The sequence below is a fragment of the Hyla sarda genome, chromosome 2, assembly GCF_029499605.1.
Source record: "Hyla sarda isolate aHylSar1 chromosome 2, aHylSar1.hap1, whole genome shotgun sequence".
NCBI lineage: Eukaryota > Metazoa > Chordata > Amphibia > Anura > Hylidae > Hyla > Hyla sarda.
Genome location: NC_079190.1, coordinates 436,507,289 through 436,523,117, shown reverse-complemented (window position 1 = coordinate 436,523,117; position 15,829 = coordinate 436,507,289). Strand labels below are relative to the sequence as shown.

The 15,829-nt window shown below is 44.4% G+C and overlaps 1 protein-coding gene across 7 annotated transcripts in view; it reads left to right on the top strand.

Annotated features, from left to right (window-relative positions):
• FANCB (FA complementation group B) overlaps positions 1 to 15,829 on the top strand; it is a 59,315-nt gene that overhangs the window by 18,889 nt on the left and 24,597 nt on the right. For all 7 annotated transcript variants that reach the window (XM_056559172.1, XM_056559169.1, XM_056559171.1 and 4 more), the window contains exon 4: positions 13,228 to 13,308. In XM_056559172.1, the coding sequence (XP_056415147.1) occupies positions 13,228 to 13,308 (81 nt within the window). The remainder of the gene's footprint in view (positions 1 to 13,227; positions 13,309 to 15,829) is intronic.

Here is a 15,829-nt window from a genome sequence, read left to right as displayed (position 1 = left end):
CTTGGCATTGTTTCTGTTTCCTCTGGCACAGTAACGATTAGGGAAAGCTTTAGGTTAGGCAGGGATAGATTTAAGTTGTGTAAAAAATAAATAAATAAAAAAAGATACCTGGGCCCTACAGGGTCACTGCGGTCTGCCCCCATCGTTTTTTTGGGCATAGACCGTTAGCTAAAGCCCACCCACCACTGATTAATCCCGTAGTACTGATCAGCGTTGTTTTGTGGTGCAGGCGCTTTTTCAGGGTAACAGCTTTTTTTTTTTCTTGCACCTATAGGCGGTCCGGGCCACCAGTAGCAGTCCTCTACTGTGTGGACAGACCGTACATCTGATTGTGGCCTGCCCCACCGCTGTCATTTATTTATCACTGATCAGCGTTTTTTTTTTTGGGGGGTCTTTTTGAGCTAGAAGTCTTTTTTTCTTGTTCATTTTTTTTTTCTTTATGAAAGCTTTTTTTTAGTTTTATTTTATATTTTTTTCTGTTAGGTGGTGGGTTAGGTTGGGTTACGGTTGGGCACAAAGTAAAAAAACACAATACAATTTTCCCCACACATACAACCCCCCCCCCCCCCCCCCCCGCCCCCATTATTGTAGGGAAATGGCCTGCAGGGCATTTTCAATGGAGGAGGCATATGCCATACTTGCCATACGAGGAAGACCCCACCTTCCTTATTTCTTCCGCGTCCTTCTCCTCATCTTCTGATGATGAGCCACCAAGGCGGCGGAGTAACTGCCATGCGAGGCCGCAAACCTCCTCTGCTCCTGACCCTGTGTCACATGCTGGTATGAGTCCCCCTGGCGCTCATACTAGTCAAGTCCCCCAGCCAAGTTCACTGTTGCCCCATATCAGAGGACTTGTCTGGACTGAGCCAGCGGACCATGAGCCCATTATTCCGTGTTTGTTGGCGACTCAGTAATCAAGATTGACATCGACGGGTTCACTGAAATTGACTATTTTAGTTTTTGTTTCACTGACGACTTTGGCAATCTGATGGTTGAGCAGACGAATCTGTACGCCCAACAGTTCGTCGCTGCAAACCAGGGCTCCTTTTTTAGCTAGGCCCAGCAGCTGGTTCCCAGTCAATGCAGCCAAAATGAGGACCTTTTGGGGCCTCATGCTGCATATGGGTCTAGTTAAAAAACCAAAGGGCAGGCAGTACTGGAGTGGGGACATCCTCTAAAAGACCCTGCTCTACAGAATGGCCATGACACGTTCCCCGGTTCAAGGCCATTCGGAAATGTTTGCATTATGCTGGTAATGCGGCATTTCCCTCCAAATATTGGGAGTCCTATGTCCCTGGAAGGGAGGTCTCTATTGATGAGTCTCTCATCAGCTTTAAGGGGAGACTCAGCTTCCGGCAATACATACCAACCAAGTGAGCGCGGTATGGCGTGAAGATGTATAAACTTTTTGAGAGTACCTCAGGGTACACTTGCAAGTTTATTGTGTATGAGGGACGAGATTCCCGTATTGAACCTCCACTATGGGTGTTAGCGGGAAAATCATTTGGAGTCTTTTGCACCCATTGCTAGATAAAAGTTGCCACCTTTACATGGATAACTTTTACACTAGTATCCCTCTCTTCACATCCCTCGCCGCCAGATCCACGCCCGCTTTTGGGACAGTCTGGAAGAATCAAAGAGGCCTTCCTTCCTATCCCCTGCAGACTCCTATCCCCCGGGGTGAGTCCCGTGCCTTTTCCCATGAAAAGCTGTTGCTGGTCAGGTATAAGGATAAGAGGGATTTCCTTATGCTCAACACAATTCATGGTAACGGCAGCACACCCCCTATCCCTGTGCGAGGTACCACAGGACCATTCCTCAAGCATAATTGTATTCTGGGCTACAATCAGTATATGGGGGGGGGGGGGGCTTGATCTCTCTGATCAAGTCCTCAAGCCATATAATGCCATGTGCAAAACATGGGCATGGTACAAAAAAGTTGCGGTCTACATGGTACAGGTTGCCATGTACAACTCTTTCGTACTGTCCTTTTGTACTGTCCAACACAGGGACATTCCTGTAGTTCCAAGAGGAAGTTCTAAAAGCCCTAATCTTTGGTGACGGCCAAAGAGTGGGTCAGAGCACCTCTGGAACTGTGGTCGCTCGGATTGTCCCCAGCCAACAATTTCCAGGTGAGGTCCCCCACACTGGAAAGAAGGGACGATCCCCAAAAAAATGCAGTGTGTGTTAAAAGAGGGGGATTCGGAAGGACACCACCACTTGCCCTGATCATCTGGGCCTCTACATTAAAAATTGCTTCAGGGAGTATCACACTTCCATGGAGCACTACATTTATATTCCTTTTCCCTAATTTAAATTCCTCAAAATTCGACTCCTATGTACCAGTCCAGAGTACATTGTCTTCAAAATTTTAAACATAAACCAAAACCTCTTTCCCAATACCCCTGATAACACTGCCCAAAAAAAGGGAACACTTAAACAATACAACGTAGTCAATCACACTTCTGTGAAATCACACTGTCCATTCAGGAAGCAACACTGATTGACAATCAATTTCACATGCGGTTTTGAAAATGGAACAGACAACAGGTGGAATTTATAGGCAATTAGGAAGACACCCCCAATAAAGGAGTGGTTCTGCAGGTGGTGACCAGAGACCACTTCTCAGTTTCTATGCTTCCTGGCTGATGTTTTGGTCACTTTTGAATGCTGGCGGTGCTTTCACTCTAGTGGTAGCATGAGACAGAGTCTACAACCCGCACAAGTGGCTCAGGTAGTGCAGCTCATCCAGGATGGCACATCAATGCGAGCTGTGGAAAGAAGGTTTGCTGTGTCTGTCAGCGTAGTGTCCAGAGAATGGAGGCGCTACCAGGAGACAGGCCAGTACATCAGGAGACATGAAGGAGGCTGTAGGAGGGCAACAACCCAGCAGCAGGACTGCTACCTCTGCCATTGTGCAAGGAGGAGCACTGCCAGAGCCCTGCAAAATGACCTCCAGCAGGCCACAAATGTGCATGTGTCCACTCAAACGGTCAGAAACAGACTCCATGAGGGTGGTATGAGGGCCCGACATCCACAGGTGGGGGTTTTGATTACAGCCCAAAACCATGCTGGACGTTTGGCATTTGCCAGAGAACACCAAGATTGGCAAATTCGCCACTTGTGCAATGTGCTCTTCACAGATTAAAGCAGATTCTCACTGAGCACATGTAACAGAGGTGACAGAGTCTGGAGATGCCGTGGAGAACATTCTGCTGCCTGCAACATCCTCCAGCATGACCGGTTTGGCGGTGGGTCAGTAATGGTGTGGGGTGGCATTTCTTTGGGGGGCTGCACAGCCCTCCATGTGCTTGCCAGAGGTAGCCTGACTGCCATTAGGTACCGAGATGAGATCCTCAGACACCTTGTTAGACCATATGCTGGTGTGGTTGGCCCTGGGTTTCTCCTAATGCACGACAATGCTAGACCTCATGTGGCTGGGGTGTGTCAGCAGTTCCTGCAAGAGGAAGGTATTGATGCTAAGGACTGGCCCGCCCGTTCCCCAGACCTGAATCCGATTGAGCACATCTGGGACATCATGTCTCGCTCCATCCACCAATGCCACATTGCACCACAGACTGTCCCGGAGTTGGCGGATGCTTTAGTCCAGGTCTGGAAGGACATCCCTCCTCATTCACCTCATCAGGAGCATGCCCAGGCGTTGTAGGGAGGTTATACGGGCACATGGAGGCCACACACACTACTGAGCCTCATTTTGACTAGTTTTAAGGACATTACATCAAAGTTGGATCAGCCTGTAGTGTGGTTTTCCACTTTGATTTTGAGTGTGACTCCATATCCATACCTCCATGGTTTGATACATTTGCTTACCATTGATAATTTTTGTGTGATTTTGTTGTCAGCACGAAAGTATTTCAAACAATTAGTTCATTCATTCAATCTAGGATGTTCCCTTTATTTTTATGAGCAGTGTATCATTTTTTTCCCCTAAAAAAATGGGTCATGGGACACAGTCAGCAGCATTAGGGGTTTGCAGTTGCCTCAAATGTGCAGCGCTCTCTCCCCACCTGAGTGAGGTGCGCATTTGAGGTAACAGGTTAGGGACAGCCACACACATCACATTCCCAGAATGATGATTCAGAGCATAGGGTTTGGGGCGGGCATCTTTTTTACTTTTTGGCTATACTCTGGGTCATCATTCTGGGAAAATAATTGGCAAATAAGTAATAAAATTGCAATTTTCATCCCCCCCCCCCCCATACTACACTTCATCCATTCCTGGAAAATAAATTTAGGGAACACCCTGTTTGTTCAATATCTCCACTTCACCCCTATAAACCTTCCCTAGGGGGTGTACTGTTTGTAATATTCTCACATGTGGGTGTTCCTTTCTTGTATTTTCCTCTGAATGTATGTAACTGATAGGTCCGTAACAAACAACCGCCTCAAATGCGAAGAGTTCTCTGTCATGAGTCGTATTTCCAGGCAATTCGGAGTCACATGTTAGTTGTTCCCAGAAAGATGAAGCAGAGCATAGGTTGAAAATTGCAATTTTCAAAAGCTACCCTTCATCCATTCCTGGAAAATAAATTTAGGAAACGCCCGTGCGTTCAAAATGTCCTCTCTACCCCTATACCCATTCCTCAGGGTGGGTACTTTCTGTAATGGTGTCACATGTGGGTGTTTCATTTTTGTATTTTCCTCTGAATGTATGTACCTGTCAGCTACTGGTATGCCATAGGCCTCAAATGCAAACAGACCTCTGACTTTTGAGCCTTGTTTTGCGCCCGCCCAGCACGTTACTCCATATGTGGATGTGTTTCCATAGTCATGAGAAAAAGCCCTCCAAAATTTGTAACCCAGTTTCTCCCATTACCCCTTGTGAAAATGTTAAAAATTGGGTAACCCCAGCATTTTAGTGTAATAAAATAATTTAAATTTATAACCCACTGTTCACTTCTAATCCCTGTTTTGCACCCGCATAGTACTTTACTGCCATATACAGGGTATTTCCTTATTCTGGAGAATTTGGGCTACAAATTTTGCGGAGCTTTTTTTCTCTTACTACTTGTGAGATACCAGCAATGGTTAATAACAGCAATTCAGTGTTAAAAATCTAATTTTTAAATTTTACGGCCCACTGTTCAAAAAACGTGAGGTGTAAGTACTCACTATAACCCTTGTTACGTTCCTTGAGGGGTGCAGTTTCTAAAAATGGGGCCACATGTGTGGAGTTTCTGCTGTTCTGGCACAATGGGGGCTTTGTAAGCGCACATGGCCCCCGACTTCAATTCCAACAAACTTTTCACTCCAACTTTTCACTTGTTTGAGTAGAGCGGGTTGGGCGGCGGGGTTCGGGGTAGCGGGTTGTGGTCGTAACAAAGGTATTGTTTTCAACACAGGGTGCCTCCAGTTGTTTCACCACTACAACTCCCGGCATGCCCTGACAGCCAATAGATGTCAGGGCAAGATGGGAGTTGTAGTGGTGAAAAAGCTGGAGGCACCCTGTATAGATGAACTAAGGGCAGAAGTCGGACCCCCAGCAGGCATCAGTGACGTTGTGCCTGCTGGGGAAGTCTGCCTGGTAAGTGAGCACACTACCAGGCAGAAACAAAGGCATTTTTAATATAGTAAAAAAAAAAATTTAAGGCAAGGAAGGGGGTTAGGGATAGATAGGCAATAGGCAGGGACAGATTTAAAAAAAAAAAAGGATGGTGGGAGCTACTCTTTAAGGCTCACTATATCCCTTGTTATGTTCCTTTAGGGGTGTAGTTTCCCAAATAGCATGCCATGTGTTTTTTTTTTTATCTTTTCTTTTGCTGTTCTGGCACCATGGGGGCTTCCTAAATGCAACATGGCCCCCAAAAACCATGACAGCAAAATTCGCTCTCCAAAATCCCACAGTTGCTATTTCCCTCTTGAGCCATGTTGTGAGCCCGCAGAGCACTTTATGTCAACTTGTGAGGTATTTCCATATTCAAAAGAAATTGGACCTCAAATTTTTTTTTCTCCTTTTTACTACTTTTAAAAATGAAAAAAGAAATGGGGCTACAAGAACATGTTAGTGTGAAAAATGCATATTTAGATTTTTCTTCTTTTGAATACTTTGAGGGGGCTTAGATTGCTGCTATACTTTGAAGCCCTCTGTCTTCAAAAAGTAAAAACGTCAACTTTGAAAAAACACCAACTTTGGCGTTTTTGCAGGCTGTTTTTATTCTTTTTTGGACTTAAAGGGGTATTCCAGGCCAAAACTTTTTTTTATATATCAACTGGCTCCAGAAAGTTAAACAGATTTTTAAATTACTTCTATTAAAAAATCTTAATCCTTCCAATAGTTATTAGCTTCTGAAGTTGAGTTGTTGTTTTCTGTCTAACTGCTCAATGATGATGTCACGTCCCGGGACCTGTGCAGTTCCTATGGGGATATTCTCCCATCAAGCACAGCTCCTGGGACATGACATCATCATTGAGCAGTTAGACAGAAAACTTCAGAAGCTAATAACTATTGGAAGGATTAAGATTTTTTAATAGAAGTAATTTACAAATCTGTTTAACTTTCCGGAGCCAGTTGATATGTATAAAAAAGTTTTTGCCTGGAATACCCCTTTAAGCGATCCAAAAAAGTGATGGACATACCTTTTTTAATAAAATTTTGTAGGGTACCATTAACCCCTATAACGCCTGGGCACCGCATAGCACCGCATCATAGCGGGTCGGGCCTGGCCGTTGTTAGTGCGCAGCACTGATAGCGGTGCCGCGCTCTATTAACCCTTTAGATGCGGCGTTCAACTTTGAACGCCGAGTCTAAAGTGAAAATAAATCGTTGCTGGTTAGCTCAGGGGGCTGTTTGGGATGCCGCTGTGACACAGCAGAAGGGTCCCTTATCTTGCCTCCTGGTGTCCAATCGCCGAATGACTGCTCAGTGCCTGAGATCCAGGCATGAGCAGTCAAGCGGCAGAATAATTGATCAATGGTTTCCTATGAGAAACCATTGATCAATGTAAAAGATCAGTGTGTGCAGTGTTATAGGTCCCTATGGGAGCTATAACGTTGCAAAAAAAAAAAGTTTAAAAAAAAGTGAATAAAGATCATTTAACCCCTTCCCTAATAAAAGTTTCAATCACCCCCCTTTTCCCATAAAAAAAAACTGTGTAAATAAAAATAAACATAAATATGTGGTATCGCCGCGTGCGGAAATGTCCGAATTATAAAAATATATTGTTAATTAAACTGCACGGTCAATGGCATACGCGCAATAAGTCGTATAAATCCAAAAATGGTACCACTAAAAACTTCAGATCATGGTGCAAAAAATGAGCCCTCATACCGCCCCATACGCAGAAAAATAAAAAAGTTATAGGGGTCAGAAGATGACAATTTTAAACGTATAAATTTTCCTGCATGTAGTTATGATTTTTTCCAGAAGTACGACAAAATCAAACCTATATAAGTAGGGTATCATTTTAATCGTATGGACCTACAGAATAAAGATAAGGTGTCATTTTTACTGAGGATATACCTGTCTCTTGGCTCTGAGCAACTCAGTTTTAGCTTAGTTCTCCAGACCTGGTCTTATTTCTTTAGTTTTTTCCCAGTCTCAGTCTATGGTTTAGATTTTCTCTCCTTTTTGTTTTTCTAGCATGGGGCGACAGGAGCATGGCACTGCCTGATCCCCCACCTGCGAGCTAGGGGCACGGTGCATTGCTGAGTGGGCCGTTAACCCCTCCTTGCCACCAACCAGCGCCTGGTGGTGTACTCTGGGTCCGGGTCCCCTATTTCCCCCTGTTTGCCAGCCAGGACTAACTTAAGGCAGGTGGCCCTTAGCTGGTCGAAGTCTTCATGGGTGAGTATGTTCTATGTGGGTGAGTACGTTTTCCCTCTTCTCCCCCTTCTGGGCTCACTTCTTCCCTGAATGGGGGTCCTTCCTCGACCTGCTGGGGATCCAGGAGAGTCCTTTCTAGGCCATTAGGGGTTAACTCCTCTGCCTGAGGGTGCCAATAGCACCCCCCGCCAGCTAGTCTCTGCCCTGTTTCCTAACGTGTGACTTTAATCTGAAGCACGGCTCCAGTGTCATGCGTGTCCTTTAGTTTTCTTGTGCAGCCGGCTGCCTACGGTCCGGGCTGTGGGCAGAGAGTGCACTGTGCTCCGCGGCTCGGGCCTGCCGGTGGCTCAGCCCTCCGTGGCCTCCGTGGTTATTCTGGGGCACTTAGTATATGCGCACTGCGCTGCGACCCCTTTACTTGCGCACTCCGTTTTTGTAACGGTCCGGGCCGCGGGTAGTGACCCTAAGTGAGCCCGTGGCTGGGGCCTAGTCATAGCTCTGCCCTCTTTTCAGTGCAACGTCGCACGCCTGGGCTTATGAGGGTTCCTCCTGTCCTGTTCCCGGCCTCTAATATCTCAGCGCGCACTCCGGGAGCATATCTTACCCTATCCTGTGGGAGCGCATGCTGCAGGGGTCTGCGTCTCTCCTCCCCCCCCCCCCCCCTTTCTGCTCACTCCTGTGGACGTGCTGCAGGGGTCAACTGGCCCCTCCTTCCCTGCCCTTGCCCAGCGTGGACCTGGCTGTATCCATAGTCCTGACCTGCCGCTCATCTCAGCATCTCTGCCAGTCATCCTGCTGCTGTCTGCTCCAGCTGTACCTTCAGGACCTGCTTCTCTCCACACACAGGAACCTGGGGGAGATCACTCCTTGTCTGGCTGTCTGACTTACTAGTGCCTTTTTTTCATGTCTCTTCAAGGGGTAAAGGGTAGCTTTGTACCATGATTGCACTGTAGAATATTGATGTGTTTCCTTACATGAAATTGAGCTATAAACAGTTCCTATTGGATCTGAAAACAAGGGAAGAGAAGCTTTTATATAAATAGCTTTTTGCAGCTTTTTTTTAATTATCCTGAACCCTCACGGTATGTTCACACTGAGGAATTGGCAAGGAATTCTCCTTTAAAAAATCTGCTGTGGCATTTGTTTGTTTTTTTTTCTGCACATAATTTGCGGGGAAATATAGGAGTAAGCCGTTTTTTTTTTTTGTTTGTTTTTGCTGGACGACAACCACCAATTAGAATTTCCCTTTGAAAAAAAAAAATGTTTTATTTTATTTATTAATTTTTTTTTGCACGTAACAGCGTCGGGCTGAAAATCATGCGGTAATTCCGCGCAAAAAAAAAGGGAAATTCTGATTGTTGGTTGTCGTCCAGCAAAAAAAAAAAAAAGTTTCCTCCTAGATTTCCGTGCAAATTCCTGCAGCGGGATTTTTTTTTTTTTTTTTACTGCTTACTGAATTGGAGAGGAATAAGCAAGCGGAGTTACGCAAGTAAATTCCTCTCCAATTCCTCAATGTGAACTTACCCTCAAGGGACAGAAAATCTAGGGGAAGGATGAATGTTTTTCTTGATTGTTTTTTTTTTTCTAAACTTATTACGAAAGCTTAAATCATTTGACACCACAAGAGTGTATGCAGTGTTACTAGCGGTGTCAGCCTGATGGACTAGGGTACTAGAGGACATGTTTCTGACTTCCTATTCTTCTATACAGAAGATTCTAACAATTCAAACAAGTTTCAGGCTAGAGCTACTCGGTGACAGTCAGAACATGCAGCCAAAATTTGCCGTGTTAGGTTCACAGCTGCAACAGTGACATGACTATAACCAGATGTATGTAAAAGCCAGAGATGGCTCTGACCAATCCGATTGTGTAGCGTTGTGGTACATACAAGGTCACATGATCGGCTAATTCTGCATTCAAAGAGGGTGGGAGAAGGGTGGAGCCTCTAATTTATTTAGAAATAGCTGTGTAAAAGTACAGAATAGATACAGTGTAAGGTAGAGGAAGAAAATAAGTCACACTGTACAATATATATTTACTGTATTATTATTAGCACACATTGTTTTTGTGTATTGTATATTCGGCTGTTATCTCTGCACTCAGGTCATATCAGAAATACTGTTTATGCATTAATGAAGTAGGGCTATTAATAAAGTATCGATACCTGGGACTGTCCATAGGATAAGGCATCAATATCAGGTCAGTGGGATATTGACTCCTGACAGCACCACCCATTAGGTGAATTAAAGAGCTGTATCGCTCTGATCAATGCCCCATCCCATTAATTCTGTACAGGAACAATTGTTTGTAATGGCTGGATGTGCTAATGCAGCTCAGTCTATGTACTTCAATGTGAGAAAGTTGCAGTACCCGGAACAGCCACTGTAAAGTGTACAGCGCTGTGCCTGCTAAAAAATAAAAGGACGTGTAAAACTTGCCGGTCAGTTGAGTTATAAGGCTAAATTCACACTGCCATTGCTCCCCGTCAAGAACGGCCGTCAAACTCTCTCTTTTTTTTTTTCATTTTGACGGGGCACAAAGGACAACAGCAGGTTCTTATGGACCCCATTATAGTCAATCGGGTCCATCGGGCACAGCTTTTTTTCAGCGGGAGAAAAAGACAGCACAAGCATTATTTTTCTCCCACTATTCTCCGACGGCCGTCACACTACCGTGTGACAACGGTAGTGTGAAAGTTGCCTAAGAGTGCCAGGAGTCAGCCAACTACCACCAACCCTGAACTGATATTGGTGGTCTCTACTAAGGGTAGGCTGTCTATATCAAAGTCAAGGGAAATTAATATATTGTCCGAGAATAGGCCCACCTTCTCTCTAGTGGATCCATCAGACTTTCTAGTATCCTTGGATTCAGACTAGCTGGTAATAAAAGTGGAAAGATAACATTTCCTATAATGTTTGGGGATTGTGGGAACTGTAGCTGCTGCGATGCTCTGTATGTGGACACTATAGAAGATAGAGCTCTTTGGTTTCTAGTATGCCACCTAAATGTATGAAACAGCAAGGTAACAAAGAACACGTTTCTTCTAATACGTAAAGCATTACAGTCTACATATGAGCGTTACTTTATCTAATATATATAAAACTCCTTGGTGATTTATTCCTTGTTGGCTCATCTAATATTCTCTAAGCTGAAGAACATTTGTGCCTCCTGATCACTATAAACAGGAATACGGACGACGGGGCATGTCAGGTGGTTGCTAGGTTTCCTCCTTCTGCACATTTCTCGGCCCAGTAGCTCGCTACCTGTATGTAGGTGACAGGTATACATCACTTGTTAGGTCTCTTATCTGCAGACACATTAGCTGTCTTATAGAACCTTATTGTCTCCCGAGCTTCCTCTCCTCCACTCAATTAAACAGATGGGATAGAATAACCTTGTATAAATACTATAGTTGCAGCTCAGTGTAACCATTAAAACAGTTACCTGTGTCATTACTGTCATGCAGTAAATGTAGTGTAAAAGACAAACATGGAGTCAGCGCGGAGTATACACGGGTGTCACAGTGAGCACACTCCAGCAACACGTGTCGTAAAGATTACATTTATATTAAAATATCTGCAGCAGAGTAGGTTTAGCCGCAGGATAGTGCCAACAATTTAACTGTGTGCAGGGTACGTATACTTTTTAAAGCCTAGCACCGTGTCTTAGGCTATGATCTGTGAAGATCCGGGTGCTGAGACCCCCACAGTCGCTAAAACAAAAAGGAACAAAGGACAACACTCAGCTCAGCGCTTTTACCCTTAGTTTTATTGATTGGCGGGGGTCTCACCAGCTGGACCCTCACTAAAAAAAATGAATATTCTTCAATTTATTTCAACCCAAATACCAACTTGGGCCCGTTTCACATAAGCATATTTATTACCTGCGCATTTTTGCAGCTGTATTACGCACTGAAGTCCCAGCCGGTCCCCCTTTTTGTTAACTCGAACTGAACTGGATGGAGCTTGCAAAGGAACAATCTTACCCATTCCCTGCCACTTCTGTGATAAAACTTCCCTAAACCCCCACCAGTCTCTTATGGAAGATTTCCATTTTTTTCTTGTTGTTTTAAACATATTTTTATTAGGATTTTCTCATACAAACAGATCCTGGTTAACAGGCCTTAGATAAAACATGTCAGTCCAATGTAAGTACCAAAAGTACAGTAAATACAATAAGAAGTAAGAAGCCTCTGTCCCTTGCAAATAGTAAGATACAAAGGAGCAAAGTCATAGGAGATAAATGAAAAAAAACCACAACATAACAACCCCCCAATCCCTAATATCACACAAAATTTGTGAAACCTTGGCCCTCCCCCTACACCACACCCCCTAAAACCTCTATAAATGAAAGCAATTTTCTTGTGTTTTACTTAATGAGTAGAAAAATATACAAGGGCCTAAAAGGAGTGCAAAGCCAGGCAGCAGCAGCATCATAATGCTACCAGGACAGGGACAGAAGTTATAGGTCAAGGACTTCTTCTCTGTGTAGTACTAATGCAAACAAAAAAACAGCCAAAGGTGCGCCCCTGGGTGAGGACCGTCTGGAAAGATGAATCCAGGTAAAAGAAAAGATGGGTCCTTACCCTTGGGTGTTGCGCTAAGAGCACAACACCTACAGTAGCGTCTGAGATGGAGGAAAGCCGGACAGCTGCCACAAGGAACTTCCCGGAGTGACGTCAGTCTCGCCGGTAGCAGAACAACAAGAGAAGGAATAAAAAACGTGTTCCTCAATGAAGGCGCTGGTCCGTGGGTACATTTAAATGTTTAATTATGACATCTAAAGCAACGCGTTTCGACCCCGGACAGGGGTCTTCATCAGGCATGCCTGATGAAGACCCCTGTCCGGGGTAGAAACGCGTTGCTTTATATGTCATAATTAAACATTTAAATGTACCCACGGACCAGCGCCTTCATTGAGGAACACGTTTTTTATTCCTTCTCTTGTTGTTTCTCTGTGTAGTACGGCAGGGGAAAAAATCACCCAGCTTTACATCACCACTGCACCCTGGGAATGGCTGCAGCGGTCTCGTGTAGAAACACCTTGTCCTGGCCAGAAGCCTTCCAGGGTGGTGTCCGCATGGGTTAGGAAAGTGAGTATTACCACTTTTGTTGTTAGATATCATTGTAGACTGAAAAAATTCAAGGGGCTGGATAAGTCATTTAATAGGGCATATTGACGAAGTTTTGTTCTAAAAGGAGAAGCCCTGTAATATGTTATTATTTTCTTTGTTTTTTATTGCATTCCCACCAGATCTACAGGCAATCTTGCATGATTTTCAAAGACTGTTATATTTCAGACCAGTTCCTTGAAATGTGAGCTTTCATTTGATCTGTTTAGACTAGTTGTGTTATTTATGTGTCTAATGCTTTTGCTATAATAAAGCAGTCCTGACAGCCATGTTTTTATGGTTACTAAATATATATTGTTGTGCTTTCTTTCAGGCTGACCGCGTAGATGTAAAAGTTAATGAGTCTCAGGAAAACCATTTTCTGATGTTACAGACACTGGAAGCCAGATTGCAGGTTTGCCTTTAATATACACTATATTATTTATCAGTCCTATTTCATGCCCATGACCCTTGTTACCTCTGAGCACTGTCGCTTGACAATTTCTTTATTAAAGGGGAACTCAGGGATGTAACAACTTATCCCATTCATGCCCCCTCCATGCAGCTCTATGGGAGAGCAATTCAAATCAACATTTATTCCCCTAATTCTGACGTATTTAACTCACACATAGGCCTCACACATAAAGGCGTTCTGTGTGGATTTTGGGGCCTCCTTTTAGTTTAGCCCTTTAAGGACCAGGCCATTTTACACCTTAGGACCAGAGCGTTTTTTGCACATCTGACCACCGTCACTTTAAGCATTAATAACTTTAAGATGCTTTTACCGAATATTCTGATTCTAAGATTGTTTTTTCGTGACATATTCTACTTTATTTTGGTGGTACATTTTCGGCGTTACTTGCATCCTTTTTTTGTGAAAAATTCCAAAATTTCATGAAAATTTTGAAAATGTAGCATTTTTCTAACTTTGAAGCTCTCTGCTTGTAAGGAAAATGGATATTCCAAATACATTTTATTTTTATTCACAAGGGCTTCAAAGTAGAGCAGCAATTTTCAAAAATTTCATGAAAATTGCAAAATCTGAAGGGACAGATGTTACAGAACTACAACTCCCAGCATGCCTGGGCAGTCTAGGCATGCTAAGAGTTGTAGTTTGGCAACATCTGAAGGGCTACAGTTTGGGCACCACTGTAACAGTGGTCCCCAAACTGTGACCCTCCAGATGTTACAAAACTACAACTCCCAGCATGCCCAGACAGCCAAAGGCTGTCTGGGCATGCTGGGAGTTGCAGTTCGGCCTTCCTAGTGGTTGCCACAGTAAAAATCACTTTACTTTCAGTTTCATTTCTCCCCCCCCCCCCCCCCCCCCGACCTACCTGAGGCGGGATCTCTGGTGAATATCTGCGATGATTGCCAGGCCCCACGAGTCTTCTCCTCCAGGTACCGGCCTCCATGTTCTCCCCCCGTTCTGCCTGACATCCAGGGGTGGGCAGAACGGGGGGTTTCCATGGCAACCCACCGTCCTGCTCTGCCATTGGTCAAAATCAGTTCTCACCAATGGCAGGGGATGGGAGGAGATCGCAGCATTGCGACCTCACTTCTACCCTGCACTGTCACTGACAGGTCCGAGCATCCCTATTTTCCGGGTGATCGGGTCACCAGAGACCCGATCAGCCCGGAATAGGAGAAAATCGCATGTCTGAATTGACATTCGATTTTCTGCGATCGCCGACATGCGGGGGTCCCGGGACCCCCCTCGGCATTTGCACGGCATGCCTGCTGAAAGATTTCAGCAGACATGCCGTTCCGATCTCTGCCCGGTGCGCGGCAGAGACCGGAAATACAACAGGACGTTCTCTAACGTCCTTGGGCATTAAAGCCCAGGTAGCGGGGACGTTAGAGAACGTCCTATGTCCTAAAGAGGTTAGGATATTTTGTTGCAGAGGCCTTGGGGTGCAGAAATATTTTAGGCAGACAAGTTGACACTTTCACTGGTTCCATTCTGGGGGTACATGGGACACTCATATATATATTTTTTCTATGAGGTGGTAAAAAAGGTAAATATTCAGCGGTTGTTTTTTTATTTTATTTTGTTAAGTTGTTTGTCATGCAGTATAAATGACAATGGTAACTTTTTGCTCTGCCATCGGTGGGATTATGGTGATACCAAATGTATATACTTTTTTTTTATGTCATTACATTTATACCATAACATTTTTTTTTTTGTTTCAAATAAATAAATAAATATATATATATATATATATATATATATATACACATATGTATGTGTGTGTGTTTGTAAATTTTAAATTTTATTTATTTTTACTAATTGTACACATAATACAGTGTAGTACACATCTGTACTCCACTGTATTATGCCTATGCCTGTCAGTGATACACTGACAGACATACTATAGCAGATCAGACTCTACCTTAGGTAGAGGCTGATTGGCTCCTGGAGCCATAACAGTGGAGGCCATTGTCAGGCTCCCTCCCTCTTTAACCCTTATAGACGATGCTGTCACACTCAGAATCGGAGCACAGCTTCGATGATCCTGAGGGCTGTGGGTGGCATCTTTCGACTGGGAGACCCCCCAAATGTCACTGCTATTGGTCTGTCAGTATTACAGACTAATAACAGTGATTGCCAGCCGGGGACCACTGCGATTGGTCCCTGGCCGGCTTCAGGGATGCTTGGGTTGTGCTGCACAGCCGAGCTCACTAAACTGTCACAGAACACGGCGGTGCCCTGACAGTTTAAAATCATCAGGTACATGTACGTGGTGATGTGGCAAGTCAGTCTTAATCATCATGTACATGTACCTGGTTATGCGGAATCAGGTTAAAGCATTATTAGTTAGCTGCATACTAGTCTTTTTGGCAAATCCTTAAAAATCTCTTAAGGTTATGTGCAGACAGTGGAATGTATGCCCAGACAATTTCAGGGCGGACATTCTGCAGACAGTCATGGTGGC